The 22,723-nt window shown below is 38.6% G+C and overlaps 1 protein-coding gene across 1 annotated transcript in view; it reads left to right on the top strand.

The window, feature by feature from the left end:
* kz (putative ATP-dependent RNA helicase kurz) overlaps nt 1-22,723 on the top strand; it is a 215,910-nt gene that overhangs the window by 187,446 nt on the left and 5,741 nt on the right. Inside the window, exons 23-25 of the mRNA XM_090368664.1 lie at nt 279-416; nt 15,052-15,220; nt 18,802-18,899. Of these exons, the coding sequence (XP_090224790.1) occupies nt 279-416; nt 15,052-15,220; nt 18,802-18,899 (405 nt within the window). The remainder of the gene's footprint in view (nt 1-278; nt 417-15,051; nt 15,221-18,801; nt 18,900-22,723) is intronic.

The raw sequence follows: 22,723 nt of genomic DNA, 5'->3' as shown, positions 1-22,723 counted from the left end.
TCAAAGTTCTATAAAAGATCAAACAAAAAAAATTTTAACATTTTTTTGTTTGATCTTTTAAGGCATTTTTATGATCATGGAATGGCAAGATAGCAATCACTGAAGAAATGAGATGAATAAATGCACAGAACAAATGAAGTATAGATTCTTCTAAGATTAGATTCTCACATTTACTCAGCTGAAATGCTTTTTTGTTTCAAGTATTTGGATCCATCTAATGATATCCAGTATACCATTCAAAAATTATATTATTCTCACATATTATTTTCATTCTTTAGTTATTACAGCTGTAGAACCAGAATGGTTACCTATTTATGCTCCAAAGATGTGCAAATTTTCAGCTCCTTTAGAAAATCCATCACCTCGCTATGATCAGAAAAAGGATCAAGTATTATGTCACATGACTGCCACTTTTGGTATGTAGTCTTTGTAACGTATAATAATCATTTAGAAATTGCTCATGCTTAAATCAGCTATTAAATCTTAGATTAACATGATTTTAAATTGAGCTTGCTCAATCCATTCTTTTTTAATGGATTGAGCAAGCTCAATGCTGATGGGATGCTTCCTCTTGCCCAGACCACACACACATGAGGAGGCACTAATTCTCAAATTGAGGAAAGACAGTTGCAGAATAGATGTGTGAAGTTTGCCTTTAGGTCGTTGATTGTTGGAACAAACTCTCATCTGTTGTTGTGGAAGTTGATAGTTTAAATAAATTCAAGGAAGAACTACTAGAAAAACTATTGGAAGGATTAAATAGGAGAAATGGGAGGTCGGTTGTGTTTTTTTTTTTTTTTTTTTTGGCTGATGCTGTATAAGTTTGCTTTTTTGCATCATTTTCCACTGCTAAAGCTTCTTGCTAGATATATAACCTTTGTCTCAAAAGTTCCAGGACTGATCTTTTAAAAAGAATGGTACAAACTACAAGCAGTTTTATCCTTAAAAGTAATCTCCCTCTGATAAATTCAGCATTACCAATACCATTTTAAGTTGTTGAAGCAACTTTTATAAATCACTTTCAAGAATATGGTTCATTCACTCTGTCACAGCTGCTTGAATGTGTGGAATGTCCTTATAGCAATGGACTTTCATTGCTCTTTTAAGATGTGGAAACAGAAGGAAGTCTGGTAGTGAAAAATCTGGTGAATGGTAAGAGAGAGTGACTTATATTTTGTCCAAAAACTGATGGATAGAGACAGTGCTCTGTGTGGGTGCATGTACATGACCATTTCCAAATTCCCACATATGAAGCTGATGATGATGGTAACAAATATTCATGAGTAAGTACATGCTGTGAAATACTCTTGTAATGATCTTAAGAGTTACACCTGCAAGGACAAACTCTTTATGCACAGTCCCTGTTGAACAGGGACTGTGCATAACGTTCTCAAATTCTCAGTCATAATTCAGCAAAACTGCTTGTGCTTATGTTCAACTCATCTGCTAGTATCTATACTTGGTGATCACATTACTTGGTCTCTGTTGAAGTTTCCATACAAACATCAACAGGATACATTCAAAGGGCATCTCAACCTGGGATCATCTATCACTCCCTCTTCTGTCAGAAAAAAGACCATACCACTTGATCATTGTAAGCTTCTTGCAACATGTTTGTATCTCTAACACTTTTGCTCAGTTTTAATGTTCATTCATTGCTTGTCGCTCCATGCAATAGCAACCTGATAATGATCAAAACAAGGGTGATGATGTTAAAAGAAGTGTGCATGTGTTACAGAAATTAATGTGCATGGAGGTAGGGAAATGAGTCTGCTTCCTGTATACCCAAAAGAAATTACATGAATAACTACTGATTTAAAATAAAAAAAGGAGTCCTGGAACTTTTGGGGTGTATCTCATACGTGCCTGATTATTATGTTAGGAGAGTGATATTTCTTTATTATTATTAGCCATATGGTACAATGAAGCCTGAGGCTTATGGTCACCAGCAAAAAAAATTCCCAAGTTACCCTGAGAGAGAGAGAGAGAGAGAGAGAGAAAAGAATGATGACGACGTCCAGCTCAGGACCCTGGGTTTGCCAAGCCAATACTCACCAGATGTGAGCCCCAGGGGCTCACATCTGGTGAGTATTGAAAAGTCTTTACTGTACTTTTTAGCTAGTCTGCATGTAATAGTATAAGAAGAATTTACAGCTTTATGTTTCCAAGTGAATGATTTTCATTAATTACTAGGTTTGATGAAAATAAAAATTTATGTATGAAGAGCATTACACTGAAAGGACAGAATTCATGGGATACCTAGTTCCTGGGCAATGCGACACTGTCACCCCTCTCACTAGTGGACGAACCCACTGCTTGGCAGGTATATAGGTCCACTGTATTCATGTAGATGGTAATTTTTTTCTTAATGAAAACCCCAAACACGAGAGGTATTAGAACCTATAGTACTTAGTACCGTGCTTGGGTTGGAGGTTGAGAAGACAAAAGAAGATATTTGTTGACATTAGACTTCAACTACTGTAGACTGTAATTTTCAGGAAATATGTATGTAGGAAGGTTGTTCCAGAAAACAGCAGTTGAATGAATAAACGAGGAAGATGAAAAGTTGGTTCTGTGAGTTTGAAGTTGGACAGTAATGGATTTTGGCTGATGGTGGCACGTGTTCGGACTATTTTGAAAGAGAGAGCAGGAATTATAGAAGCCAATTCAGAAGAACAGTGCCCATGGAAGTTATCTGTAGAAAAGTCATGAAGCAGAAACAGTACGTCTATGAGACAGCGAGTGGAGAGACTCTGTTAGAGAGGAGTCATTAATTAACCTAACTGCCCTCTTCTGAATGGAATTTAGAAGCCTGAGAGAGATTTTGGGGGCACCGCCCCAGATGTGGGAACAATATTCCATGGTAGGGCGGATTTGCAATTTGTACAGAGTGAACAGCTATTTGAAAGAAAAGTAATGGTGAGAGTGAAAGAGAAAACCAAGTTTTATAGCTGTAGAGGAAGCAATATCTGTAATGTGCTTGTGCCAAGAGAAATTAGAAGTCAAGGTAATCTCCAAAAGAGATATATCATCTTGCCTAGAAATCGGGAGTGTCACCAAAGATAAGCATAGGAGCAGAAGAATCCTTTTTGCAAAATAAAAGACAAGACTGAGTTTAAGAAGGATTGAAATCAACTAAGTTGCCTTTGCCCTGCTGGAAAATTATCTAGAGATCGACCTTTAAGGAATTGGTAGCGGATATTTGAGAAGTTGAAACTGATTGAGCAGGGCAAGGTTTCTCAAAATGGAAAGTGGAATGCCATGTGCTATCATTGGCAAAACTATGGATAGGATTTCCAGTCAATGGAAGAAGGTCATTAATATACAAGAGGAAAAGAGTAGGGGAAAGAACTGAACCTTGGGGGACACCAGCATTAGTGGAGGAGTTAGAAGACATAGAGCCATCTACCATCACCCCCAGTGAGCGGTCAGAGAGAAAACTGAATAACCAATTACAAAAAACAGTTGGCAAACCATAAGATGGAAGCTTGTTTAGAAGACCTTTATGCCAAACACGATCGAAAGCCTTCGAGATGTCAAGAGCAACTGCTTTTGTTTCACCGAACTTTTCCATTGAATTTACTGGTGATACTCTGGCTTATCTTATCCATTTATGGATAAGATAAGCCAGAGTATCACTAGTGGATCAACACTGACAGAATCCATACTGGCGATCGTTGATCAGACGGAAGATTTCTAGGTAGTTTGAGTTGGCAGTTAATTGATTTCTCCATTACTTTAGAAAGAGTAGAAGTAATTGCAGTGGGATGATAATTGGATGGGAAGGATTTGTTACCCTTTTTAGGAACTGGCTGGATATGAGCAAATTTCCAGGCAGAAGGAAAAACACCTTTGGAATAAGAAAGTGAAAAAAAGGTGGCAAAGAACAAGAGTAAGTTCAGGAGCACAGGTTTTGAGAACAAGCGGAGAAAATACCATCAGGACCTGAAGCTTTCTTAGCATCAATATTTGTCCAAAATCCTTCTGACATCCTTTTGATGGAAGACCACAGGAGGCATTGAATGGAGCATGTTGGGAATGGTGGGAGGTATTTTAATACACCTCCCACTATTCATATCCACCAATCATTAATACATGAGTTAGAAGAAAAATGGGATGCTAGCATGTCAGCTTTATCCTTGGCTGCTGAAGTGACAACAAAACCATCTGGTTTTGACAGAGATGGGCAAAAGTTGCAGCCAATAGCTTTGGCAAGAGACCAGAATGCTCGGCTAGCATTAGGGCAAGAAGCAAGTTTTCTACCCTTAGCCTGTTCAAAATTTAGTTTGGACTGATTAATAACTGCTTTACAATTGTTGCAAGCTTTGCCATAGGCAGAAAATGAAACTGAAGAATTGGAAACAAGCCAATTACGATATGCAACGTTCTTCTCTTGTGAACAGACTTAGCACATTTATTGGAAAACCAAGATTTAGATAAAGGACGAGATTTTAAAGTGGAGTGTGGAATAAAGGATTCCATTCCTACAGGAATAATTTCACTAACACGATCTGAGCAAACGTTGACATCAGAAGTTTTGAAACAGTAATCCGACCAAAGAAAAGAAGAAAAGAAATCTCACAGGTCATCCCATTTTGCATTCTTGTAATGCCAAACAATACAAGGTTGGGAATAGCCATGAGATAAAGGCTCCATTGGAGAAGAGACAATCACCAAGTTGTGATCTGAGGTACCTAAAGGACCACTCACTTCAACCATGTACTTAGAAGGGTTGTTTGTGAGAAAAAGATCAAGCGTGTTGGCTGTATGGTTAGGAGTGTCCTGTATTCTTGTAGGTAAATGAACACTCTCTGCACGGTCGTTGGTAATTGCAAAAGCCTCAGCATCTCGACCAGCTGGATCTGTGTGAGTAGAAAACAGATGCCAGCTGGCGTTGCAAACATTAAAATCACCAAGGAAAATTACCTCACTGTTAGGAAAGTTGGACTGGAGAAAGTCAAGTTGCAAAGAGAGAAAGTCAGAGCGCCAAGTGATTAGTGGAGTTGGGAGAATGGTAGAGAGAACAGATGAATTTGACAGAATGAGGTAGAGAGATTTTAAGCCAGAGAAGATCAAAAAGAGGAGATTCCAAATTACCAAGTCTCTGACAGGGAATATCGGAACGGACATATGCACAAGTACCACCTTTGTGGTGAAAGGGATCATACAGTGAATAATTTGGGCAACTGAAATGAGCAGTAGTTGAATCAACCGATAACTGAGATTCTGTCAGAAAAAGTACATGGGGTTTGGTAGACTGCAAGTGGAAATGGACATCATTGAGATTAGAATTGAGACCATGTATATTTGTGAAATGAACTAGGAAGTGTTTGGGAGGTTTAGATCTTTTCACAGATAAGCTTACTCTATTAGTTTGACAATTCATGGTATATTCAATAGTAAGAAATGTGGGGGAGGTCATGCTGTATGAAGTAATTAAATTTTTGGATATGGCGTACACATGGTAAGAATATACCCAGATCCTTGACATAACGTGGCCTTGACAATGCCCTCCCCCTGCAATTTGATGTCACTATGGATAAATATCATGAGTTAACCGACTTTGAAAGAGGGATGATAGTGGGTGCCCGCCACATGGGTCACTCTATTGCAGAGGTGGTACAGAAATTACACTCTCCTCGTTTGACAGTATCAGGAATATGCCATTTCCGGAATAACATTTCATTGTGGACAGTGCTGTGGGCAGAGAAAGGTGGTGGATGAACGTGACCGCCATCTGTCTCTCATTGTCTCAACCAGCCGGAGAGTGACAGTGGCACAAATCACCGCTGATTTCAACAAGGGAGGTTCCAGACATGTCTCCACCAAGACCATCAGGCAATCATTTGCCACGACAGGTTATGGGAGCCGCCGACCCACCTGAGTCCCATTACTAACATCACTACACAGGACTCTACGCCTCAGCTTGGCAAAAGAACATCAGCACTGGACCTCGGATGATTGGAGGTGGGTATCCTCGTCCGATGAGTTCTGTTTCCAGTTATTTCAAGCAGATGGAAGGGTGTGTATCTGACAGAAACTACACAAAGCTATGCATCCGTCATATCAATAAGGAACTGTTCAGGCAGGTGTACGGTCGGTAATGGTCTGTGGTGTGTTCAACTGGCACACGTTGAGACCTCTGGTACGTCTAGATGCATCTCTGTACAGTCCAGGTTACGTGTCCATTCTTGCAGACCATCTGCATCCCTTCATGGCCATTATACACCCATAGGCAATGGACTCTTCCAGCAGGGCAGTGTGCCTCCCCACAGAGCTGTGGTGACTAGGGCACAGAAATTTATAAAATAAAAAACTGTAATGATATATTCTACAAACCTTTTGATAAATAACTTGTTTCCTTTGCCAGTTAGTAAACATTGAGTCAGTGTGAAATTTGATGTTAAATACCAGACTTAATTAATAAACTAAACTCTAGTCAAATGTAAATTACCCATAAAACAATTTTTTCTACTAGGGCCAGCTGGAAGAAAATTTGTTACCAAAACAAATCATAGGGTAGCAATGTTAAAAAGAAATATTTGTTTCGTGTGTGTGTGTATGATCCTTTGACTCTATTTTAATATCAGTTGAATGGGTTTATAATGGCCCTTCGTAGAGGGGTTGTGTCCCCCATTAACTCAGCAATATTTTTACAATAACAGTTAATCCAAAAAAAAGTGCAAACACATGCCATTTCTCTTAATTCTACATACAGATTCCTAATTTTATTCTCCCCGCCCATCCAAATATGGCATTCACTCTGCATTCATTGAGTGTTTCCTAAGTAACTGGCAAAGGGGGACTGAAATGTGTCTGTAGGTTAATTAGTTAGTGCTGTTTACCACATAATTCTGTCTCATTCCGGTGAGCTGTTTTCATAGATTAATGAAATATTCCATTAGTGTTTTGCATGTCATTTTATGTATTGCTGCACTGTCTGAATGCATTTAACTTGTAGTCAAGATAATTTAGTCTCAACAAGCATACAGTCACTCTTCTATATTGCAAAAAAAAGGGGAGGCTTGTTTTATTTTTTGATTACTTCTGATTCTCTTTTGCTTGGTAAAGAATTTTCAGATAAATAATTTCTGTTAATTCTTATGAGAGCCAGTCAATAAATTCTGCACAGCCCTCAATACTTTCTAAAATATAAGTAGACTAATGTGTTTATTTAGCATTTTGTTTGTTCCTTATATGTGCCAATGGCCACAAAAAAAATTCACTAAAGAGCAGAGAACATTTCAATTTATGAAAATTAAAACATTCAATTCTGCATGTGAAACTACCAATCGTTGAAGAAAGTTAGGTTTGCTTAAATATTGCTCTTGATAGAACTCTGATTTCTCACTGGAAACTTATTTTTCTAAGGAGTTAATTCACTTTTGAAGACAAATCTCGATCCTGGAAGGTGTAGCTATGGATAGAATTATTTTTAAAAAATTCAAGAACTCTTTCGGGCTGAATTGTGATGAGATTGAAAGTGTTGCTGGCATACCATGACACAGTTTATACCATTTTGAAGAAACACTAGGTGAGGAGGAGAAACCTCATTCTTGTTGCTATTTAGATGAAAAAGAGAATGGTTACAATGTTTTGAACCCAAATTAAAATAATAATCTGCTGGCTGTACTGTATATCATTCTGACTAAGCTGTCATGGAGGATGGAGAGTATATCTTATGTAGAGTGGCTCCAGAATGTTAGTTCAGCTCTGCTATTAGAAAAAGGATGAGGGGAGGATGAGATTTTCTGCCTTAGATGAATTCAGCATACTGTGTACAACTTTGCTGAGTACTCACTATGATTTGTTATTTGGTTTTTAGGAGCATTAGCAACTAAGGCCATATTGCTCCATGAATATGCAGTGGTCATTCCCTGACCTTTCCGCATCCTCCGTATTTGGTGGTGACAGCAGTTGAATGAATAAACGAGGAAGGTGAAAAGTTGGTTCTGTGAGTTTGAAGTTGGACAGTAATGGATTTTGGCTGATGGCAGCACGTGTTCGGACTATTTTGAAAGAGAGAGCAGGAATTATAGAAGCCAATTCAGAAGAACAGTGCCCATGGAAGTTATCTGTAGAAAAGTCATGAAGCAGAAACAGTACGTCTATGAGACAGCGGGTGGAGAGACTCTGTTAGAGAGGAGTCATTAATTAACCTAACTGCCCTCTTCTGAATGGAATTTAGAAGCCTGAGAGAGATTTTGGGGGCACCGCCCCAGATGTGGGAACAATATTCCATGGTAGGGCGGATTTGCAATTTGTACAGAGTGAACAGCTGTTTGAAAGAAAAGTAACGGTGAGAGTGAAAGAGAAAACCAAGTTTTATAGCTGTAGAGGAAGCAATATCTGTAATGTGCTTGTGCCAAGAGAAATTAGAAGTCAAGGTAATCTCCAAAAGAGATATATCATCTTGCCTAGAAATCGGGAGTGTCACCAAAGATAAGCATAGGAGCAGAAGAATCCTTTTTGCAAAATAAAAGACAAGACTGGGTTTAAGAAGGATTGAAATCAACTAAGTTGCCTTTGCCCTGCTGGAAAATTATCTAGAGATCGGCCTTTAAGAAATTGGTAGTGGATATTTGAGAAGTTGAAACTGATTGAGCAGGGCAAGGTTTCTCAAAATGGAAAGTGGAATGCCATGTGCTATCATTGGCAAAACTATGGATAGGATTTCCAGTCAATGGAAGAAGGTCATTAATATACAAGAGGAAAAGAGTGGGGGAAAGAACTGAACCTTGGGGGACACCAGCATTAGTGGAGGAGTTAGAAGACATAGAGCCATCTACCATCACCCCCAGTGAGCGGTCAGAGGGAAAACTGGATAACCAATTACAAAAAACAGTTGGCAAACCATAAGATGGAAGCTTGTTTAGAAGACCTTTATGCCAAACACGATCGAAAGCCTTCGAGATGTCAAGAGCAACTGCTTTTGTTTCACCGAACTTTTCCATTGAATTTACTGGTGATACTCTGGCTTATCTTATCCATTTATGGATAAGATAAGCCAGAGTATCACTAGTGGATCAACACTGACAGAATCCATACTGGCGATCGTTGATCAGATGGAAGATTTCTAGGTAGTTTGAGTTGGCAGTTAATTGATTTCTCCATTACTTTAGAAAGAGTAGAAGTAATTGCAGTGGGATGATAATTGGATGGGAGGGATTTGTTACCCTTTTTAGGAACTGGCTGGATATGAGCAAATTTCCAGGCAGAAGGAAAAACACCTTTGGGATAAGAAAGTGAAAAAAAGGTGGCAAAGAACAAGAGTAAGTTCAGGAGCACAGGTTTTGAGAACAAGCGGAGAAAATACCATCAGGACCTGAAGCTTTCTTAGCATCAATATTTGTCTAAAATCCTTCTGACATCCTTTTGATGGAAGACCACGGGAGGCATTGAATGGAGCATGTTGGGAATGGTGGGAGGTATTTTAATACACCTCCCACTATTCATATCCACCAATCATTAATACATGAGTTAGAAGAAAAATGGGATGCTAGCATGTCAGCTTTATCCTTGGCTGCGGAAGTGACAACAAAACCATCTGGTTTTGACAGAGATGGGCAAAGGTTGCAGCCAATAGCTTTGGCAAGAGACCAGAATGCTCGGCTAGCATTAGGGCAAGAAGCAAGTTTTCTACCCTTAGCCTGTTCAAAATTTAGTTTGGACTGATTAATAACTGCTTTACAATTGTTGCAAGCTTTGCCATAGGCAGAAAATGAATATTGCTCCATGAATATGCAGTGGTCATTCCCTGACCTTTCCGCATCCTCCGTATTTGGTGGTGACAGCAGTTGAATGAATAAACGAGGAAGATGAAAAGTTGGTTCTGTGAGTTTGAAGTTGGACAGTAATGGATTTTAGCTGATGGCGGCACGTGTTCGGACTATTTTGAAAGAGAGCAGGAATTATAGAAGCCAATTCAGAAGAACAGTGCCCATGGAAGTTATCTGTAGAAAAGTCATGAAGCAGAAACAGTACGTCTATGAGACAGCGAGTGGAGAGACTCTGTTAGAGAGGAGTCATTAATTAACCTAACTGCCCTCTTCTGAATGGAATTTAGAAGCCTGAGAGAGATTTTGGGGGCACCGCCCCAGATGTGGGAACAATATTCCATGGTAGGGCGGATTTGCAATTTGTACAGAGTGAACAGCTGTTTGAAAGAAAAGTAACGGTGAGAGTGAAAGAGAAAACCAAGTTTTATAGCTGCAGTGGAAGCAATATCTGTAATGTGCTTGTGCCAAGAGAAATTAGAAGTCAAGGTAATCTCCAAAAGAGATATATCATCACTACGATTTGTTATTTGGTTTTTAGGAGCATTAGCAACTAAGGCCATATTGCTCCATGAATATGCAGTGGTCATTCCCTGACCTTTCCGCATCCTCTGTATTTGGTGGTGACTGGCTCGAACCCCGGTCTAATCAAGAAGCGTCTACTACGCACTGCTGCTGCTCCTTCCCACCTGGCTACAGAGGCACCATACTCACTATGAAAGGAGAACTTGATAGCATTATTTATCTTCCCCAACAATGACAAACCATTATTGACAAGTACATGGATTATATTGAATGTTTATAAGTGTTGTGCTTTGTTCAGATTTAATAATCTGTGTCATTTATGAACATCTGTGTCACCCTCATATCCATTACAGGTCATTTACTTATAATGACTGTTACAAAGTCAGCAGTCTCTTAAAAAAACCTGTTAATTACAAATAAATTTATTTTTAAACAATAGGGATATACTAATTTTAAACACACACCCCAACTGTTTATGACTGATTGAATAATCAAATAAAATAAAATAAAATGATAGAAAAGACTGTAAAATAATATTTGCAAAAAACGTTTAATTATTTACAAAAAACTAAACTATAACAAAAGTAAAAAAGTTAAAATGCATTAAAATATAAATATAAAAGCGATAAAAAGACGATAAAAAACACTACTAGAGCTTTTGTAGGTGTCTTCCTCCTTCCTCAGTAATAGTGAGACTTAAACGACACATCCTTAAATACCAGGTTCACGGCACACGTGGATGACCAGGCGCATTACTCAGCATTCCTTTCACTTGTACCAGAACCGGAAGTGGTCTGGACACGTGGAAAATTAAAACGTTTATCTCTTGTCAAAACCACCGCCTCAAAAAGGGGGTGAAGCCTAACTCCCCTGTCTCTGTTTATACTATTGTTACCAGAGGATCCAATCCACAGACTTTCCAGCCACTTGCGGTCCCAGAATCTATGCGCCCGGTCAAGGATGACAGTGTTGTCGGGGGAGATCTGGTGTTGTTTTTCCCAATAGTGCTCGCCAATGGCGGATTTATTGAGCTCTGCGGTCCGTATCGCTCGTGAATGTTCCCCCAGACGGTCCTTGAGACGCCGTCCTGTCTCCCCCACGTAACATTCCCCACAATCCGGGCATGTGATCTCATATACGACCCCACTACTAGAATCCCTAGTAATGGGGTCTTTGACCTGTGACACTACTGTGTGCAACCTCCGGCCCGGAAGCTGCACACAGCGTGTCTGAAAGTCACGAAGCATCCTCACAATGCAATCTGACAGGCCCGGATAGTAGGGAACATACACTGTGGTAAGCGGTACAGGCGATACTACCCGATTGGGCTCTGCCTCTGTTGTATTCATCAATGACCCTCTGGGAGTAACCGCACCTCATAAGATCCGTCGTGATTTGCCTAATTTCCTTCTCCCCCTCCTCAGGGGTACTGCAATGTGTTCTCACCCTACCCAAAAGTGCTCTGGCCACACTATTTTTATGTTGGACAGTCTGTGCCGTCCTATAATGTGTGTACTGGCCCCTACACATTGGTTTCCTATAAACCTTAGTTCTAAGTCTGGGGCCTTCCCTATATACCATTATGTCCAGAAATGGGAGGGTACCATCTATTTCTACCTCCGAGGTGAATTTTATAAAGGAGGAGAAACCATTGAGAAACAAGACCACAACTTCCTCTCTCCCCTTCTTTACAATAGTAAACGTGTCATCAACATATCGTTTCCACTTACGCATAGGGAACTCCAATCTTGCGAAAACCTCTCAAATTCCTCCATAGCCAGATTTGCAACAATGGCGCTGATTGGAGAACCTTGGCTGTACCGTGAACTTGTTTATACATCACTCCTTGGAAAACCAAGGTTGTACTAGAAAGACATAATTCAACAGCACCACATATATCTTCTATGTTTAGGTGGGATCTAGCACTTAAAGTATTATCCTTTTGTAAAGCCAACCTTACACATTCTACCCATGTGCTATGGGTCCAGTCCACTGTATTTAGGGGTAGCAACCATTCCAACTTTATTCAGAATTTAAGTGGCAAATCGTTAACCCAAGAACAAGAGAGACTATTGGCTCTTGGACCTAAGTTTGCATTGCTACCCCCTAAACCTCCAATTACCGAAACACCTATGGGTATTGAAAGGGCAATTAGCAAGTTACCTGAACATATTGCTAATCAAATTCGTGTTAAAGCTGTCGCCATCCTGGGCCAAGCAAAAACGATTGCTCCAAATCTTACCTCGAAACAAAAGAAAGCACTAGAAGAACTTAAACGGGACGAAGATATTATAATCCTACCAGCAGATAAAGGCAGATCAACTGTGGTATTAAACAAAGATTACCACAAGAAAGCGTTAGACTTATTAGGTGATAATTGTACTTATAAGATTGTCCACAGAAACCCCTTGGCTAGCTTAGAACAGCGTATAAATAAGATGCTACTTTCCTGGCTAAGAATGGAAAAGATTCCAAAGGACAAGTATTGGTCCATGCATGCAACAGGTTGTCGACTGCCCAGATTTTATGGGTTACCTAAGACACACAAGGAGAATGTTCCATTACGGCCCATAGTTTCCTTCATTGGTAGCCCTATGTATGCTTTATCAAAATATCTGGTGCAGCTGATTTCCCCGGTTGTGGGGCGGTCCACGTTGGTCATTGGAGACAGTGCGGAATTTGTGAACTTTGTAAGGAGTCAAGAAATAGGGGAGGACGAGATGATGATGTCATTAGATGTTATATCATTATTTACGTGTATCCCCATAGCACATGGGGTAGAATGTGTAAGGTTGGCTTTACAAAAGGATAATACTTTAAGTGCTAGATCCCACCTAAACATAGAAGATATATGTGGTGCTGTTGAATTATGTCTTTCTAGTACAACCTTGGTTTTCCAAGGAGTGATGTATAAACAGGTTCACGGTACAGCCATGGGTTCTCCAATCAGCGCCATTGTTGCAAATCTGGCTATGGAGGAATTTGAGAATAGGGTTTTCGCAAGATTGGAGTTCCCTATGCGTAAGTGGAAACGATATGTTGATGACACGTTTACTATTGTAAAGAAGGGGAGAGAGGAAGTTGTGGTCTTGTTTCTCAATGGTTTCTCCTCCTTTATAAAATTCACCTCGGAGGTAGAAATAGATGGTACCCTCCCATTTCTGGACATAATGGTATATAGGGAAGGCCCCAGACTTAGAACTAAGGTTTATAGGAAACCAATGTGTAGGGGCCAGTACACACATTATAGGACGGCACAGACTGTCCAACATAAAAATAGTGTGGCCAGAGCACTTTTGGGTAGGGTGAGAACACATTGCAGTACCCCTGAGGAGGGGGAGAAGGAAATTAGGCAAATCACGACGGATCTTATGAGGTGCGGTTACTCCCAGAGGGTCATTGATGAATACAACAGAGGCAGAGCCCAATCGGGTAGTATCGCCTGTACCGCTTACCACAGTGTATGTTCCCTACTATCCGGGCCTGTCAGATCGCATTGTGAGGATGCTTCGTGACTTTCAGACACGCTGTGTGCAGCTTCCGGGCCGGAGGTTGCACACAGTAGTGTCACAGGTCAAAGACCCCATTACTAGGGATTCTAGTAGTGGGGTCGTATATGAGATCACATGCCCGGATTGTGGGGAATGTTACGTGGAGGAGACAGGACGGCGTCTCAAGGACTGTCTGGGGGAACATTCACAAGCGATACGGACCGCAGAGCTCAATAAATCCGCCATTGGCGAGCACTATTGGGAAAAACAACACCAGATCTCCCCCGACAACACTGTCATCCTTGACCGGGCGCATAGATTCTGGGACCGCAAGTGGCTGGAAAGTCTGTGGATTGGATCCTCTGGTAACAATAGTATAAACAGAGACAGGGGAGTTAGGCTTCACCCCCTTTGAGGCGGTGGTTTTGACAAGAGATAAACGTTTTAATTTTCCACGTGTCCAGACCACTTCCGGTTCTGGTACAAGTGAAAGGAATGCTGAGTAATGTGCCTGGTCATCCACGTGTGCCGTGAACCTGGTAATTTAAGGATGTGTCGTTTAAGTCTCACTATTACTGAGGAAGGAGGAAGACACCTCCGAAAGCTCTAGTAGTGTTTTTTATCGTCTTTTTATCGCTTTTATATTTATATTTTAATGCATTTTTACTTTTGTTATAGTTTAGTTTTTTGTAAATAATTAAAAGTTTTTTGCAAATATTATTTTACAGTCTTTTCTATCATTTTATTTTATTTTATTTCATTATTCAATCAGTCATAAATGGTTGGTGTGTGTGTTTAAAATTTGTGGTATGAATAATCCCAACCTCAGAGGCCTTATTGCAGAAATAGGGATATATAGGACAGAAATTGATGATTATAAAAAACAAACTCGTTTTTTTAAATCATGGATTAAAATATTATATGTACAGTTTCCATGGCTTTGCCAGTAATAATTTTGTTTACCAAGTATAAATGTATAGATTCACATCCCATTGATCAGTGGAGGATTTGTTTCCGGACTTTTTTTTTTTCACTTGGCACAAAAGAGACAATCCAATCTTCAGAACACATGAAATTTAATATTACACTAAAACGAACAATTTGGCTTGTTTCTTTATACTGCATATATTTCACAAATGCATGTAATATAATGATAAATTTATTTAATAGTTTATTTACATATAAATTGTATTCTTTGTGGTAACAAATATATTTTTACTGGCTATAAGCCAAAATTAATGTATAAATCGACAATTTAGGTCGTTGGTCTTGGCCCTTACCCCCTGTGGAACTTGAAATGCTTCCTGGATTGGATAAATATCGTTGGTTTGCTCGATTTCTCTTAGAAGGACAGGTATGCCCTGGACTGAGGAAATACAGTTGTTCCCTTTTATCTCTACCTGCGACTATGGTGAAGTCCTGGGCTAGGTAAGTATCTATCACTTTACCGTCTGTTTACTGAGAATGCGGGGAGAAACTGCGGTAGTGGGAATCGCCTGGTAAGTTTTCCAGTTTTTCATATACCAGAGAAAAACACAAATTAAGATAGTCTATAAATTAAGACTGTGTTAGCAGAATGGCAAGCCAATTAGAAATTAATACAAAGAAAACCATTATCTTACCAACAGCAACAAGAGAGGAGTGGAAGAGGCTAAATTAAAAAATAGTGTGTTGTAGAAGGAATGCATTTTTAAAATAATTTAGAACCATAAGCCAGGTAGAATAAATTTGATCACCTCTGTGATTTTCCATATCACTGAAGTCATATTGACTAGTCTGTAGTTGTACTTCACTCTTAGAACTGCCTTTATGTATTAGTGATACTTTGGCACTCTCCAATCCAAAGGAATCTCTCCTCAGTTCAGAGATGTCCTCATAATCCTAACGATTCAATGCACTCTCTCACTGCCTCTCTCAAAATTATTGGATAGGTACCATACAATCCAGGAGCCTTACCTGCTTCAGGTTTGAAGTTTTTTTAATAAACAATCATGGCTAAGGTAAAGAAAGCCAACACGGAACTACTTTACCTGAAACACTTGTTTCCCGCTACTGCAGTTTCTCCCTGCATTCTTGGTAAACAGATAGTGCATGTTATCAATAGTGGCAGTAGAAGTCAATAACAATGTATTGATTAGTTTTTTATCATTATTGAAAACAGATTATTGGAGTTCACAAGTGGGCTGAAATTTACTTAAGGGTACACCCTCCAGACTGCCTCGGTCTTAGATTGTTTATCCTCCCCATTTCTGCTGTTTTAAAATAGGAAAACAAACTTCTATTGCCACTACTGATAACATGCACCATCTGTAGAAGTTGTTTTCCTATTTTAAAACAGCGGGTAGGGGGGTGATAATCACCCTATAACTGAGGGAGTCTGGAGGGTGTACCCGTAAGTAAATTTCAGCCGCAAAGGTGTACACTCATGAATGCCAATAATCTGCTTTTAATAATGAGAAAAAAAACTAATCAATACATAATTGTTGACTTCTACTGCCACTACCGATAACATGCACCATCTGTTTACCGAGAATGTAGTGGGAAATTAATTTGCGTGGTAAGTTTTCCAGAAGTTTGCCATGGTTCTCGTTTTGGCTCTCTTTACCTTTGCCAGGTTTTGTTTAAAGAAAAACCAATATGCAATACAGTACACCCTCCAGACTGAGGCAATCTGGAGGGTGTACCCGTAAGTAAATTTCAGTCGTGAAGGCATTACATTAATGAACTCCAATAATCTGCTTTTAATAATGAGAAAAACTAATCAATACATCATTATCAACTTTTACTGCCACTACCGATAACACGCACCATCTGTTTACTGACAATGCAGAGAGAAACTGTGGTAGCAGGAAACAAGTTTGTCCGGTAAAAGTTTCCAGTGGTTCTCGTGTTTTTTAACCTTTTTTAACCTTCACCATCGCCAGTTTCATACTGCTCGGCCTCACTCACACAACCTCTCCTCACTATGAAGGGTCATTCATCTGGAAAGATCAGGGCACAGGACCTGTTTCATTTATCAGAAACATAGGCTAAGCTATCTAAGGCTTTTCTCTGCCCATTACACAAGGTCAATATGATTTGTTCCTTTTTTTTCTTCTTTGTATTCATGTACATAAAAAACTCTTTCCTGTTCTTTGCTGTGTAACTACTTTCTCATCCCAACTTTTTTTTCACTGTTAAACTGGCCAGCTCCATATTCATCCATTTTCTCATACAATATCTTAATGGTATATGGGGTATGATCAAAAAGTTCAGGGACTGACTTTGTATCTTAAAATTGTAGCAAGTTGCAACTTTCTATGATGTGTAGTGACTCACCTAGACATAGTTATCCATGAAACCTGTTTATCTGCAGTCAGTCTGAATTAGCATATGTTGAACAGAAAGTGTTTCGTCACATTTTAAAATTATTTCTTTTATTGAGCAGCAAATTCGCAACATGCCTTTGAATGATAACTTGCTGGTGTCATTCAGACTTTTTATCAGCAGTTCTCAAATTTTAAAGAGGACTGCTTGGCCATCAAAGATAATCCTCACTCCAGCCACCTTTCTACTTCAAAAACAAATGATCCAGTCACTTGTGTTCGTGATCAGCATTTAACTATCAGCAAAGTTTCTAGTGAAACTGGTATTTCTTATGGGATATGTCAGTTGATTTGAACTGAGATCTGGGAATGCAGTGCATTTCAGCCAAGTTTGTTCGCATTCTCACTGATGATCACAGACAGTGGCAAGTTCTTGCATGTTGAGACCTTTGTCAATATGCTGCTGTTGATCCACACTCCATGATTAATATGAGTGTATGGCTGTAGCCTGGAAACCAAGGCCCAATCCTTTAACTGGAAGATGTCACCTTTTCCAAGGCCCAAAAAGCAAGACACTCTCAATCAAATGGGCTTCATTTAGCTCCCCCGTGATATGTTTTGTTTCCCAAGGTCACAGATTTTTAGTGACTGAGGAATTATTTAGAATGCGACACAGGAACTAGTAGCAATTTCAAAAGAAGACTGTCAAAAATGCTTCCAGGAGTTGCAGGAGCATTGGAATCAGTGCACACAGTGTCAAGACGTCTTTGAAAGAAATCCATCCGAATAGTTGGTAAGCGTAATCATTTCCCAAATATATTCACTTTCCCTATGCTAACTGCCCAGTTGATAGAGGTCATGTACACCTTAAACTGTCATAATCTTCTTCCTTGAAATTAAATTAAAATCCTTGCCTTTAACAACTGTGACCTCTCTCTCCTCCTCATACAATATAGCGCTCCATTCCCTACCAATGGTTCCTGTACTGTCAGCCCAATGATGTCATCTGGATCTTGGCTGATCATCAGGTCTAGAATATTTTTCTATAGTATTTTCCCTAACATTCTGATTCAAATAATAATCATCAAGATTATTTAAAAATTTTTTTCCCACCAAGATGTGTTTCCCTCCCACTTGCTCCAAGAAATAAGGGACAAATTGAAATTACCCATAATGACATTTACACTTGCTTGCCTGTTCCATCTCTAACAGAATGGATGAACAAGGCAACTTTCTTGAGCTTAAAGGTTCTTAGCTGTCTTTTGCGTAGCTCCTATATCAGAGAAGAGATAGCGATTGCACACAAGAACCTTCCATTCAGTAAAGTCACATGGAAAATGTAGTTGCAGAAAAGATCAGCGAGTTAAACTACAGGTCACCAAAAACAAAATAAAATTCATATACAGCGCACCTCTTTCTACTCTTATGTTAAAAATAAATGTAATAAAGTTTGTAAAATCATTTTCTCAATAAAAAGCCTTTTTAAAAAGTGAAAACCTATGTTCTAAATCATTCTTGATAAGGCAACACAATGTCAGATGGAAATTAAGTGAAATTATGTCAGTCCCTCCCCTGTACAAGCAATATAATTTGTCCTTGGTAGTATTTAAACTACATTGTTGGCTAAAATAATTTCTTGTTAATTCCAAATTTGTATTAGTCTATGTCAGTAGTTTAAAATTTTATTTATATTATTCTTCCCAGGCTACAGAAAAGAACAGATATAATACTTGAAGCTATTGTTTCAAAGAATGTGGATTGTCGAGAAAGCCTTTATGAAGTATGGAAAAATAACCCACAGTGTAAGTATTTTAATGACGTTTGTTTTACGTCTAAAGTACAGACCATAATCAAAGACAAACTGAAAAATATGAATAAGCTTTTAATTCTTGTCTTGAAATTATGATAATCTCATTTTTACAAAATGGATCAGATTCTTTTTGGAAATGCAGAAATTGACCAATTTGTCCAAAAATTTTTATAGTAAATTGGCCATTGAACAGAGCAAAGCAAAGCTTCATGTACGAGACATATCTCACTTTATATAGTACGCTTTAGGATGGTAGTAGCCGAAAAGTTTTTTTAATATTCATCTTCAGCACTTTTCATATTAATTTGTTTTAGTTCTGATGTATTTTTTGTTTTTTTAAGCAGTCATTATATTATATTTATGAGGGAATTTTAAGCTTCCTTTGCATTTTTATCAATTTATTGCATTTGAAGCACTGTTTGTCTATAAAGAAGGGACACCTAGTGCATGGAATTGTCATCAGAAATATCTCTGTGACTGCTGATGAGATTGTCACCTTAAAAGTTTCCCAGTATATTTTTTAGGTATTTCTCATTCATTATGCAAATGATATACCCATAACCCTAATTTCACTGTAGGTTTTGAGAAACAATAGGTAAACCATTTATTTTTTGATGAAAATAAAGTAAGTCTAAGAAGTTTTTATAAAGGGGAGGGAATTTCTTACATGAAGAATTAACTCTATTCTTTAAAAAAAGTAGGAAAGCTTTGAGAGACACGAGATAAATTACCAATTATTTTTTTAATTTCAGTGGGTTATAACTGTGCTAATAAACACAGTTATAGAAATTAACATTGTTACATTATTTGAAAATTGCTCCTTAGTCCGAGAATGATTTCATTGGAAAAATTTTCACTCTCACTTTGCATAATTAGCTTTTACTAGCATGATATAATTTGAAATATAAACATATTTTGAATCTCTTAAAATTATTATAACAGATGTTTGTAACAATTTTGATTTAGATGATAGCCAAGAAAACTTTTGAGGGCTATTCTATAGAGCAATCACCCCAGCATTTTGAGTAATCCTGATAGAATGTGGTCTACTGCATCTAAGGAGGGTTTAGAATATTTCAAGTACTATCAGCTCTTTTAATTGTTCAGTAATTTATTGACTTTAATAGTGAAACCATGTTTAACAAAAATGTTCCCATTTATTAAATCCACTAAAGCAGCTTTTTCTCAACTGCAAGTTTATAAAATTATTATAATTACAATTATTTAATGGCTTATCAAAAATTTAGAAAATCTACATGTTGAAATATATTACTGTTAATTATCCACTAACATTGCAATACCTTGCTGTTTTCAGAAAACCAATTTTTTCATCCCCATCCACCAGCATAAATAATCATGATACTATTCCTGAAAATTTTAGATTAGCATTAGTTGAGGCATATGCTGCAAGAAAGCAAACTTATACAGCATCAGTAAAAAAAAAAAAAAAACTTCCCTCATCTGGTCACTCCAAATGTTTGTCTAGTTCAGCCTGAAATTTATTTAAGCAATCAACTACCTGATGGCTAAAGGCAAACTTCTGCACATCTGTTCTACAACTGTCATTCCTCAATTTGCCCCTGCAGGTTTTTAATCTCAGCAAACGGAAGTGTCCCATCAGCACTGAGCCTACTCAAACCATTCAAGTCCTTATACACCTCAAACACATTACCTTGCAGGTGCCTAGTCTCCAGATGCTGCAACTTGCAGAACTTAAGCTTTTCTTCATAAGTGCACCCCTTTATTCCTCTCACAATCTTGTTGTCTTTCTCTGTACTCATTCTAACAACTCTACATCCTTCCTAAAATGAGGCCTTATACAAAGGGATATCTGACTGCACAATTACCCCCAGGTCTTTTTCATTTTCCACCTCCCTTAGTGTAGTACCACACAGTTGGTACGGTTCTCTTGGGTTACTGCTACCCATATGGAGTACTTTGCATTTGTCTGAGTATTTACTAGCAAATACTGTCATTAACAACCCTGCCAACCTTTGTATCATCTGCAAACTTGGACATTAAGCCTGATATACCTTCATCGATATCATTGATAAATACACAAAACAACAACGGGGCCAGCACCGAATCATGGGGACTCGACTAATAACATTAGTCCACGTAGAGCAGTGTCCATTTATTACCACTCTCTGCTGTCTCACACTCAACCATCCCTCTATCCATTGCAGTAACTTCCCCTTAATGCCATACCACTCTAATTTGTACAGCAGTCTTCCATGTGCAATAGTATCAAAAGCTTTCTTGAAATCCAAGTATATGATATCAAAATTATTTTTTGCATCCAGTTCCTTTGTAACTACATAACTACATCATAGTATCCAATCAAATAGGTCAGACAAGACTTCAAATTAACAAACCCATGCTGTGTCTGAGCTATTACTGCTGTCTTGTCTAGGTGATCCTGTATCACCTCTTTAACCAGTGACTCCATTGTTTTCCCTGGAACAGAAGTTAAACTAAGAGGTGTTTGTTTTATTTGGTTTTTAGGAGCATTAGCAACTAAGGCCATATTGCTCTGGGAAATGCGATGGTCATTCCTTGACCTTTCCGCATCCTCCATATTTGGTGGTGATGGGCTCGAACCCCGGTCTAATCAAGAAGCGTGTGCTACGCACTGCTGCTCCTTCCCACCTGGCTACAGAGGTGCCAATTATTTGTATCACCCTTTTAACCCCCCCTTTGTGAATTGGGCATACATTTGCACATCTGCAGTCCATGGGGGCCTCCACTGACTCTAAGGATGCTCTCATAATCATGGCTAAGAGTTTGCTTACTTCCCTTGCTGCCTCTTTCATTATAACTGGATAGATTCCATTTGCCCCAGGTGCTTTTTTATGTTTAACTTCAACAATTTTTTGTCCATTTTGCTCTCAGTTATTACAAAATCACTTAGCTCCCTGTTAGAGTTTGATAAACTTCCCCTCCTTGAATAACTCCTTGTGTGAATGCAGATGCAAAATGCTCATCAATTTATCAGCTACTTGAGCAGGATCATCAATAGTCAAACCATCTATGTTAAGTGGACCAATCTGATTCATCCCCTTCCTTCTAGAGTTTACATAAGTAAAGAACTCTGTTGTTTTTCTTTGCATCCTTTGTCAAAGATTTCTCATAATCTGCCTAACCTCCTTTGTGACTTGATTACAGACTAGTTTATATCTGCCATAGGCTTCTGTTGCCTGATAATTTATATGCATCCCATGCATTTTTCTTCTCTGCCACGAGCCTCATTAATTCATCCGACATCCATTTAGGCCTGAACCCTAAAGAGTATTTCTTAATTGGTTTGAAAAGCCTAGTAGTCTCCAAGATTAATTTTAATTCTATTCAGTGGGATCAGTTGATCCCACTATATAGAATTTAAAACCTCTCTGAAAACAAAACAAAACCCCTTCCCTCTACCCTTGATGGTAGAGGGAAGGGTTTTTGTTTTGTGGGATGTAGGATTTACATCTTTAAGTAAATCCCACATCAGTGCACTGTGATCACTGTCACTTAGTGGTTCCTTTATCTGCAAATTCTTAATGCATGAATAATAACTGCTGATAATCAGTTCAAAGGTATTACTTACTCTAGTTGCCCCTTGAACATGTTTCTGTAGAAAATAATTCTCCAATAAATCCACAAAAGTCTTGCTAGCGTGCGAGTGACCAACCCACAAGTTCCAGTCAATATCTGGAAAGTTAAAATCCCCATTACAAGACATTCTGATTTACTGGCCCATTCTATTTCTCTGCACAACTGTTCATTTTACTCATCGGAGTCATTAGGCCTATAACATACTCCTACTCTCATTTT

The sequence above is a fragment of the Mastigoproctus giganteus genome, chromosome 1, assembly GCF_048544385.1.
Source record: "Mastigoproctus giganteus isolate SK-2022 chromosome 1, ASM4854438v1, whole genome shotgun sequence".
Classification (NCBI taxonomy): Eukaryota; Metazoa; Arthropoda; class Arachnida; order Uropygi; family Thelyphonidae; genus Mastigoproctus; species Mastigoproctus giganteus.
Note: the sequence above shows the minus strand (reverse complement) of the source record. Positions and strands in the feature narration are given on the sequence as shown.